At 57.0% G+C, this 10,402-nt stretch overlaps 1 protein-coding gene across 2 annotated transcripts; it reads right to left on the bottom strand.

Annotated features, from left to right (window-relative positions):
* Positions 1-2,741: 2,741 nt before the first annotated feature.
* On the bottom strand, positions 2,742-8,637 carry EDN2 (endothelin 2). Of its 2 annotated transcripts, XM_055255415.1 has the most exons (5): positions 8,492-8,637; positions 7,992-8,148; positions 6,419-6,541; positions 5,054-5,152; positions 2,742-3,482 (listed from the first exon to the last, which is right to left on the bottom strand). In XM_055255415.1, exons 1-5 carry the CDS (start codon positions 8,553-8,555, stop codon positions 3,389-3,391), a joined length of 537 nt encoding a protein of 178 aa, XP_055111390.1. In that variant the 5' UTR covers positions 8,556-8,637; the 3' UTR covers positions 2,742-3,388. The 2 variants fall into 2 exon arrangements, with proteins under 2 accessions (XP_055111390.1, XP_055111391.1); XM_055255416.1 differs by lacking the exon at positions 5,054-5,152.
* Positions 8,638-10,402: the final 1,765 nt, after the last annotated feature.

Genomic DNA, 10,402 nt, shown 5'->3' with positions numbered 1-10,402 from the left:
AACCCGAACAAATCTGGGTCATCCTGTGCCCCCTTCTGGCTTGTCTCTGCCTAGTGTTCCAGTCAAAAGGAACACAAATTTGACCCAAAAAGCCTTGAAAAAATCCTGTTCTATATTTGTAGAAAAGGCAGGAGGAGGGGAGATTTTGTCCCAGAAAACCCAAGCTTCCTGAAGCTTAGATGCCTTCTTCCCAGGGTTCGGTTTGACCTGGTAGCTGCTCCTCGTAGCTTTTTCTCTGCTTCTTTCCAAACTCTAGCCCACCTTCCCCAACATGGCTGAAGTCCCAACTATCTGGAGTGTGGGCTGGAAGCAAGGACAGACTTCAGGCATACGTGGCCCTGTGGCTCTGCAAACTTCTTGTCCCACAGAGAGGTATGGCTGGATGAGGGCCAGAACAGGGTCCCCCTACAGGACAAGGCCCCAGCCAGAGGCCCCTATTTCCCAGGTGTATGTTTCTAAAGGACTGTAGTGTCACCCTTACCTGTCCCTGCCTTCTGGGCCTCCTCTACTCCTTTAATCATCTCTGTTGCTCAGTCATCTGGGTCACTGATCTGTGAACCCTGGCCAGGGTCCCCGGGGCCTGTGCCAAGGGCGGTGAATGCTTCCCTCCAACACACCCTCCACCAGGTTTTCCTCATGCTGCTGCCAGGCCTCTGTCACAGCTGCGGCCCTAGGGCTGCCTTACCCAGCTGCCTGGCCTGGCCATGGGCTGTTGCATTTGAGTTTTTGAGGGGCAGGGTCATGTTGAATGGGAGCCTGTGATGCACTCCCAGGGAGCGAGGCTCCCCTGGCATCAAGCTCAGCTGAAATGTGAGAGGTGTGCTCTGGCCCTGGGCTGGAGTAGGCAACAAGTGCCTGGGCTGACCCCGTGACACTAGCCTCATCACCAGGTTGCACGGAGGATCCCTAAGGACTTACGATGACTGCTTCTCTGCAACTGGTCTTCTCATTCACTCAGCCCTGACCAGCTGTCTGTGGCATATTTCCAAAGCCCAGCTCTGCTGAGGTCCCCTGCTGCTCACAGAGATTTTGTGGCTTCCTGCGGCCCACAGAGGGAAGTCCAGGCCCTAACCTTGGCCTTCAAGGCCTCTCTGGCTTTGTCTCCTGCTGCTGTCCCCTTGCCATGGTCCAGACACCTGGGGCCCCTCCTAAGGAAACTTCCTTGTCACTCCCACTTCCATACTTTCATCCTCCCTGCTCCCTCTGCCTGGAATTCCCTCCCTATTTTCTTTCTATGTATTCAAGTCATTTGAGTGCGTCTTTTTCTTTTAAGGCAGGTCCTCTGTGTGGTGCCCAGGCTGCAGTGCAGTGGCACCATCATAGTTCACTGTAGCCTTGACCTCCTGGGCTCAAGCAATCCTCTGGCCTCAGCCTCCTGAGTAGCTGGGACCACAGGTGTGCACCACCTCGCCAAGCTAATTAAAAACATTTTTTTGTTGTTTTTTTTGTAGATACATGGTCTCCCTATATTGCCCAGGCTGGTCTTGAACTGCTAGAGTCAAGTGATCCTCCCACCTCGGCCTCTTAAAGTGCTGGGATTATAGTCATGAGTTGCCACCCCGGCCTCTTTTGAGTCTATTTGTTTTGCATGTCTTTTGAGGCCACAAGAGTAGCACCTTTGTCCAGAGTCTTCCTATGACCACCCACCTCCACCCCAGCTAGCCCCCATCTCGCCCTCCCCTCAGGCCTCTTAGCCCTGTCCCCGTCCCTCTCATTCCATAATCGCCATTGCCAGCCCCACAAGCAGCCTCTGCCTCTTGTCAGGCCTTGGGCTGAGCCTGGTACCATCACTTCTCTGCTTAGTGCCCACAGCAACTCTGTGAGGTGGGGACTATTGCTTCCCATTTTCTTTTTTTTTTTTTTTTTCGAGACGGAGTCTCACTCTGTCGCCCAGGCTGGAGTGCAGTGGCGCAATCTCGGCTCACTGCAAGCTCTGCCTCCCGGGTTCACGCCATTCTCCTGCCTCAGCCTCTCCGAGTAGCTGGGACTACAGGCGCCCGCCACCATGCCCGGCTGATTTTTTTGTATTTTTAGTAGAGATGGGGTTTCACCGTGGTCTCGATCTCCTGACCTCGTGATCCGCCCGCCTCGGCCTCCCAAAGTGCTGGGATTACAAGCGTGAGCCACCTCGCCCAGCCGCTTCCCATTTTCTAGATGAAGAAAACTGAGGTGCAGAAACTGAAAGAGATTTGCTCAACATCACACTGCAGTGGTGATTCATGAATTCAGTCAGCAAGTATTTATGATGTCCAAAGCCCAAGGTGAGGGACCAGGCCAGGGCCAGGCTGTGGCTCCATCACAGCACCCCTCACTGACCAATGGGGCACCCATAGCCTTGAGGTTCACCTGGTCTTCTCCCTCGCTGGATAGTTTCGCTCTGGGCCTTACTGTCAGCCTCTGCTGGGACAGAGCCGCTGGGGCGATGAGTCCCTCCACCCTCCTGTCTTAGCTTCTTCCACACACGCTCCTGGGAAAGGGCTGGCCGTTGATTACTGGCCTGACGAGAACATAGGTCCTGGAATCCTGACGTCACAGCTGCAGGTGGCTGTTGAGGCACATGACAGACAAAAGCCCAGAGAGGGCAGGCTAGCAGCCAGAGACACCCAGCAAGGGTGGGAGTGGAACCCGGGGCTCCAGCCACCTGCCCCAGCCCTTTCCTCCTTGTGTCCTCCAACTTCCAAGCAGCCCCTTCTTGAGAGAAGCCTCCAGCCCCCTGCCTTGGCCAAGACAAAAAACCAGAGTACGTTTCCTCATTTATTATAAACACAAGTTCGCAGGTAAATAGAGGGTCTAAAAAATACATTAAAATAAATAATTGGGATTCTCAAAGTTCTTAGGGCAAATAAGTTATATACAGACAGGAGAAGCAGAGCAGGCCGTTCTCACTGGGAGGGTCCCGAGGGAATGAGGGTGCAAGGACTCTGGGGAGGGAGAGCCGGAGAGGACACAGCCAGCCAGGATGCCAGCCCCAGGGGAGCCGTCCAGTTTCCAGGGCTGGCTGAGGCATGCGCGTTCGCAGGTTGCTCCTGGTTTGTAGCCCAGCAGACAGGACACTCCTCAGGACGCAGCCTCCAGATGAATGTACTCCCCATGCAGTTCCTTCCAGCAGAGCTGTGGGCCAGCAGCCAGCGCTGGAGGCTGCTCCGCAGTCTGGAGGCTGCTCCGCAGTCTGGAGGCCGAGGGCTTCCCTGGGCAGTGCGAGGACACGGAACTGCCTTGGACGAGGCTCCCTCACCAGGGAGCTTGTGCCAATCCTGGCAAATGGGTCCAGCTGTCTGGGACCAAGGCCCCGGTCCAGGAAGCAGGCAGAGAGTCCACAAGCCCTGGCCACTTCTCTCCTCCTCTCTCCCCGCGGGCTTCCTTCCCAATGTTCCTCCAGCTCACGACACTATCTCTTCCTCCACCTGGAATGTGTGGGCCGCAGCTCCCGCATGGCCTCCTGTTGTCGCTTGGTGAAGAGGCTCTTGACTGTGGAAATGTCCCTGGGAATCAAGAAGGGTCAACTTAGCATCTCAGGAGATATGGACTGTCCAAGAGCTCCCCATGACAGCAGGAGCAGTGGGGCTACAGCCCTTGCCCAGATCCTGGGGTCACAGCTGCCCTGGGGTCAGAGAGTGGCCACAGCCTGAAAACAAGGTCTGCACAACCAGCGCAGGCCAGCCCAGGCGCTGAAGCTTCTCTGCACATGGGGGCTTTGACAGAGCTAATGTTCAACATCAAATGCTGCCAGAATGAGTGGACAGCCAAGCACAGCCCTGTAGGTCTCCTGTCATCTGCCTTCCCGCTTCTTTCCATACCTTTCCACACCTTTGCTTCTGCTCTTCCCTCCAGGCTATGTGTATTCCCCTCACCCAGAAGCCACCTGCTAAAATTCTACTCATTCTTCGAGGTCCAGTTCAAGGTAGTCCAGCCCAGAAAACAGGGCACCCCGCTGCCCTTTGAACCTGGCTGGGTGGCCACATCCTGGCTCAAAGAACTCTAAACTGAGAGCCAGGAGGCTGGCTTCAGTTCCCAGCTAAGGAAACTTGGGCAACGATCTCAGCCTCTCTGATCCCCTTTCTTAGCCTGCAAAACAAAAACGCGTACAAGGTTGGCCGAGCCAGCTCTGCACACTACGAAGTGTGTGCATTTGAAAAGTCTTGTACTCATTTTTTCATTCTCAGAAAGTTCCTAAGTATACGTTGGGTCCTGTCCATCCCAGCATCCTGTCTTTTCTCCTATTTTTCTGCTGCCCGCAAAAGGTGAGAATCTCTGAGGGGTTGAGCTGGGCCCTGGGCCCTGGCCAGCTGCGAGGAACCCTCAGTGACAGAAGTGGGAATGGCAGACCCCTCCACGGCTCCCACGGGCACAGACCCTGGGCTACACGCTTCATGTGCGTCCACTCATCTGACCTCACAGCAACCCCAGGCGGGGATGGATGGCACAATTTCCCTGTTTCCCCTGTTCAAATCATAGGAACTAGAGGCACAGTGAAGTTGAGGGGCAAACCCAAGGTCACAAAGCTTGTTCCAGGCTGGGCTGGGGTTCAGATCAAGCAGTCTGCCCCAGAGGCTGCCCCTACAGCCACTCTACTGCCCAGCAGGTGCAAGTGTCTGTTCTTGAGTTGGTTTGGTTGAACAAGCATTCATGGGCACCTCCTGGGGGCCAGGTCTGCATCACACTGAGGCACCAGGGAGGAGATGCAATCTGGGCAGCAGAGAGGGAGCAGGCTGGGCAGTTGGCCCCTCTGGACCCCAGCATGTGTGAGATGTTCCATTCAGCACAGCCTGAACCAACAACTGTGGTCCTTCCCAGTCATGAGCCTTCAAACCCTCTAAAAAGTCCACTTCCAGGCCTAGTGGTAACAAAGAGCACAGTGGGTAAGAGCACAGACTCTGGGGTCAGCCAGATGCCGCTGACTGCTGTGTGACTTTGGGCAAGTGGCTTTCCCTCTCTAAGCCTCAGTTCTCTTTGCTGCCCAGTGAGGACCCAGGCCTGCCTCACATAGAAAATATGGGAAATGTGCAAGGCATACAGGAGGTGCTCAGTCTATGCATGTGTCCCACACCCTCACCTCAGCCTTTGGAGAAGCTCTCCTGTAGTGGCCCCTGTCTTGCCAGTCTGGAACGTGTCTGCAGGGGACTTCCGGCTTAGGACTGCCCCGGCTTCAGTCCTGCACGAATGGCATTAGGGCCCAAGTGATGGACTGCCCAGGGCCCTGAAGCTACCCGGCTGCAGCCCAGCCCAGCCCCCACCCCATCCCCATCCCCACGTGCCTGCAGGGGCAGATCCATTTCCACGCCTGTGCACCTGGCATCTTTCCCTTCCCAGGTGGGGTGGGGACTGAGGAAAACTGAGCTACCAGGAACGTGTTCTTAGCCCCAGAAAGAGGCAGCTTTTTTGGCCTTCCCAGAATCTGGCCACCTGCAGCTGCAGGGGAAACTGAGGCAGGGGCGGGGCCTCAGCTTGAGACCCAGAGGAGGAGTTTCTCGTAAACCATCATGGGAACTGGAGCGTGGGATTTTTTTTTTTTTTTTGAGACTGAGTTTCACTCTTGTTGCCCAGGCTGGAGTGCAATGGCGCGATCACGGCTCACTGCAACATCTGCCTCCCAGGTTCAACTGATTCTCCTGCCTCAGCCTTCTGAGTAGTTGAGATTACAGGCGCCCGCCACCATGCCCAGCAATTTTTTTGTATTTTTAGTAGAGACAGGGTTTCACCATGTTGTCCAGGTTGGTCTTGAACTCCTGATCTCAGGCGATCCACCCACCTCGGCCTCCCAAAGTGCTGGGATTACAGGTGTGAGCCACCGTGCCCGGCCGGAAGCTTGGGACTTTGAAGCCAGTTTGGTTTTCCCAAATTCTCCATGTGGATGAGGGAAGGAACAAAGCCTCCCACCACTTTACAGATGGGAGAACTTAGGCTCAGGTAAGATAGGAGACATGGCAGAGGCCCCCCAGCAACTCTGGGGCCACCCCGGGATGGTGACATGGCTTCCCAACTCCAGATGCTATTTCTTCCCCGAGCAAGCTCCAAAGTCCCCGTGAACCTCAGGTCGGAATCCAAAGCCCAGTAGGACTCGATCAGACAGACTCAGGCCCAAGGCCCAGGCCTCCTTCTGATGAGCTATGCAGCCTGACGTGTCCTGCCCCCTCTCTGGGCCTGAGTTGCCTCAGCCATCACTGGCAGACTCTCTCCTGCCCAGGAGTAAGGACATGAGTGTTCCCAGAAGCCCCCGGAGCTGGGCACCGGGAGGCCCCCAGGGGTGACTGGTTCCTGCAGGAAGGGATGGTGCCATGGACCCAAAGCAGCCTGTGGGGTCGCTGTTCACCCCCAGCTTGCCACTTTGCTCCTCTGCTAGTCTCCCAGACACCTGCTCCCCAGGGCATGCCCGGGCTTGAAGCTACCCTATGCCCCTGCAGGCTGGGTGCCCACCTACCAGGGCCTTCGAAGGCAAAAGGTGGCACAGGCGGGGTCCCTGGCGCTGGAGCACTGACAGCGCCTTGGCAGGGAGCGGCGCTGGCGTCTTGGCGGGTTTCCCAGGCCGTAAGGAGCTGTCTGTCTGTGGGCGGGCAGCCAGCAAGGTAGTGGTGTGGGGTGGAGAGAAAGAGAGAGAGAGAAAAAAATAGAGAGAGAGAGGATTAAATAAACCACAACCATTGGCAAGCAGGGACTGTCTACACTGCCCACTGGGACAGCCACCCATGCCAGCAGGGTGCCAATGAAAGGTGACCAGCCCTTGACCTCAAGAAGTCACACCACTGAAGTCACAGACTCCTCCACAAGGGTCTTGGTAGCCCTTGGCAAGAACCTCCCCTTCTCTGGGCCTGGCTTGGCTCAGTGAGAGCTCCCAGCATGGAGGCAAGGAAATCTGTGATCCTCCCCGAAGTTGGGAATTGGGCACCTCCTAGTCTCTTTCCCCTCTCAGACAGGCTGGTCCCCCTATTCTCAAAGAAGGCTCTCAGCTAGCTCTGGAGGAAGGGCGGCCACTCCGTCTCACAGAAGTAAACACAGGATCATAGCTAAGCTGCCCCCACCTGGTCCCCACTTGCCTGGAGGGGTAACAAATGTGCCTTACAGGCTTGACTTGAAAGTGGGATGTGTGCGTGTGTGTGTGTTCAGATGGGATTAATTTCAGATTCAGAGTCTGATCAAGCAGGCCAGGGGAAGGGCAGGGGCCCCGTGGCTGGCTGGACCAGCACTTTCCAGTGACAGAACTAATTTTAGATGGTGCGGTTGGAGTCGTAGTGACTCCAGGTAGACTCAGCACGCAGGGACTGGCAGGGTTCCCGCCCTAAGCAAGTGTTTGGATGCGGATTAACTTCACACACGCTTACGTGCAGGGCTTCTCTTGCCTTTTGCAATTTGGGGAAGGGAAAAAAATCACAAACACACACAGAAACTTCAACTGAAGGTATGCAGTGGCCTGGAGGCATCACGGGTGCAGGCGGAACAGACAGCACTGGGCTCCCACCCGGGTGTAGCCAGTAGCACAGGGCAGGTTCTCATCTGTCATTTGAGGGACTATCCTGCCTTATGGGGAGGATGGGGGGCTCCTGAGATGATCAAGCATGTGCAGTGCTTGGCAAAGAGCCTGGCATAGTCAAGGCATGGGTGCTGTCACTAATCGTATTATTGTTGGAAGAGCATGCAGAGGCAGCATGGCAGAGACTGTGAGCTCCGGCATTCCCCAACCGAGGATGGTGCCTACCCTTACGATTACCTGTGTCATCTTGGGGAAGGCGCTTAAGCTCTCTGAGCCTCAGTACTTGAATCTGGAAAATGGGGCCAACACTTGCTTACCAGGCTGTCTTAAGAATTCTCAGGAGACAGCCCTCTCTATGGCTCAGGTGGTCCCCACTCAGGAATTGAAACAATTAACTATTGATATTAGCCAATGCCTCCATCTGGAGGCCCAGGGAGAGATGGACTGTGTCAAGGTTCCCTAGCATGCCAGTAGCTCCCACCCTGACACCCTGCCCCAGAGCTCCCCCATCCCCATGGATGCTCACTCGGGGGTGTTCACCCAGATGATGTCCAAATGGCAGAAGTAGACACACTCCTTGTCGAGCCAGGAGCTGCAGGAGCAACGGCGAAGCCGAAGGTGGGTGCCTTGGGCATGAGATGAGGACGCTGGCTGCTCCAGGGTGGCAGCAGCCTGGTCCTTCCCTGCATGCACAGGAGGGAGAGAGAGGCAGAGAGGTGGGTTGGGGTGCCTGGCACATCCTGGAGTGGGGGACCCACCGTGCCCCTCCTCTTGCATCATCGAGGGAGTTGGCACTCTTGCTGCTCAAGAGCTCCAGGCCAGCCCAAGGAAATCCCAGCAGCCCGTGGGGAGCCTGGGCTGGTCGGTCGCCTCTGTATTTGCAGAACCTTTCGCCTGCCACCACTGCCGCCAGGCTCCCGCCCCTGTCTGCCCCCAGCTGGCTTGGGAGGCACTGCAGCCCTAGGGCGAGACACAGATAGACAGACCCAGGAGCTGTAGGCAGCAGGTGAGGCCAGGGCAGCTCACCTTCATGCAGGGCCACGAGCAGGGCTAGCGCGATGGAGCACCAGGTGGTAGGCACGGAGACCATAGCGGCGGCGGAGCGGGCAGGCTGGACTGGAGCAGGGAGCGCCTGTTGCCAGCGTCCTGCTATTAAGCTGAGCAGATAGCTCATTGCCTCGGTGCCCTGGCTGCCTCTTATACCAGGCACGGTGCCCCACCCCTTCTGGTCCAGCCCTGCCCCGCTGCACCGGCGGGCTGGGAGCCAGGGACGCCGCCTCCTCCCCGGGCGCCTGGCCCGACCCAGCCTCTGCAGTGAAGGGGGGAGGGAGATGGAAGGCCCGCTCCTCCCTCTGTGCCTGGGGCACCTCTGGGAGTCCTGAGGCTCCCTGGCAGTCCCCAGGGGCCCCTCGCAGTCCAGCTGGACTTCCTCAAGTCACCCCCAGCTGCCCTGAGCCCCCTCCCTCACTCTCTTGGCGGCTGCTCCACAGGTTTCGCCCAGGGCTGTGAGTGTGGAGGAGGAGGTTCCATGAGCAAAACCCCTCTCCTTGGAGAAGACTCTGCCATCTATCCTGCCTGCCCTCTGCCCACCAGGCTGAGGATGCCCCTCTGTTGTGTGGGATGTGAAAGGCCCACGCAAAGCTGTGTGGCCTTGGGCGAGTCAGAGCCCTCTCTGGGCCTGCCTCCCTCTATGAAGGACACAGCTCATGCCTGACTTCTGACCAGCCTGGAACTGCTTCATCCCCACCTCACCCAGGAAATGCCCCCCTCAACCCCTGCCCTGTCACCCCAGGGCCTGGGGCAGGAGTTCTAGTCCCTTCCAGAAGCTGTTCAGTTATGCAGCCATGGCCAAGGGCATCTTTCCTGGGCCTGTTTCCTCGTTTGCAAACAAGGCCAAAACAAGAAGGTACTTCACATGCTTGGCTTACAGGCTCCTTTGAGACTAAGAAGGTGGCTTCAGACCCCTTTCCAGAAAGATGCCCCTGAGGACACACACACAAAGCGCCCCTTGAACAGTGTCCTGTCCTGGCCGTGACAGGATGTCTCGGCTCCCACCAGTGGCTACTGTCTGCAAAAGAAGTAAGCCAGGGGACTTCTCTGGGGACTGGCATTCTGCTCCTGCCCCTCTGCTGGCCCAGAAGCCTTGCTGGGGAGGGGAGGGCAGGGATGAACCGCAGCTGTGCTGAGCAGCTCAGGGAACTAGCAGGCACCCTCTCTTCCTGCTCTGGCCTGGCTCAGAGTCCACTTCCTGCTGGAGTCTTCTCAGGGACCCTGTCTCCAGGCACAACAGGAAAGGCCCTCTCATTTCTTGGAATTCTCAGAGCCTGTGTCTCTCGTGCCTGCCTGACTCATCCCATTGCACTTATCTCCCCTGCAATCTCAAGGTCCAGAGCCCCAGAGGAGGCAGGGCCTGACACGTACCCTGCACACAGTAGGGGCCTTGCGAGTGCTTCCTGAGGGCAGGGGGGTGAAGAGATGCACACTTGGCTTTCCACTTACAGAACCCAGGATGCCCAATGCTCAGTTCCTGTATTCAGCAGCTCCTTTGTCCTTGGACATTTATGAAGGGGACAATAGGTGACCACCAGGAACAGGCAAGTTTGCATCTTCCTAGGGTGTGCCCGGAGCAAGCGTGCATGTGTGAAATCCTGGAGAAACTGGCAGAACTGACGGAGGGTGACAGCAGGATCTTCCTTCCCGGAGGCTGAGCTGGCTCCTGTGGAAACAAAAAACAAAAAACAAATGTTTCCTGAGCACCTACTACGTGCTTGGAGCACTATCGACTCTTCCTCACCACAACCCCAGGAGGCAGCTATTATCACAGGGGAGTCAGCTCGGGACTGCCCACAAGGAGGCCCAGAGAGGAGCAGGGCCTGGCCAAGGCCGCCCAGTGGGCAGGTGGCTTGGTCTATCAAGCAAAGCACAAGGGACTCCCCG

Source organism: Symphalangus syndactylus, chromosome 12 (assembly GCF_028878055.3).
Source record: "Symphalangus syndactylus isolate Jambi chromosome 12, NHGRI_mSymSyn1-v2.1_pri, whole genome shotgun sequence".
Taxonomy (NCBI): Eukaryota; Metazoa; Chordata; class Mammalia; order Primates; family Hylobatidae; genus Symphalangus; species Symphalangus syndactylus.
This window is presented reverse-complemented; position numbering and strand designations above follow the sequence as displayed.

Excerpts from the sequence above, each read along its gene's own strand:
- EDN2 (XM_055255415.1), bottom strand. The coding sequence starts at position 8,555 with ATGGTCTCCGTGCCTACCACCTGGTGCTCCATCGCGCTAGCCCTGCTC. Across the intron at positions 6,542-7,991 it reads ATCTGGGTGAACACCCCCGA|ACAGACAGCTCCTTACGGCC; the intron begins GTGAGCATCCAT and ends GCCCGCCCACAG. Across the intron at positions 3,483-5,053 it reads GAGCTTCTCCAAAGGCTGAG|GGACATTTCCACAGTCAAGA; the intron begins GTGAGGGTGTGG and ends CTTGATTCCCAG.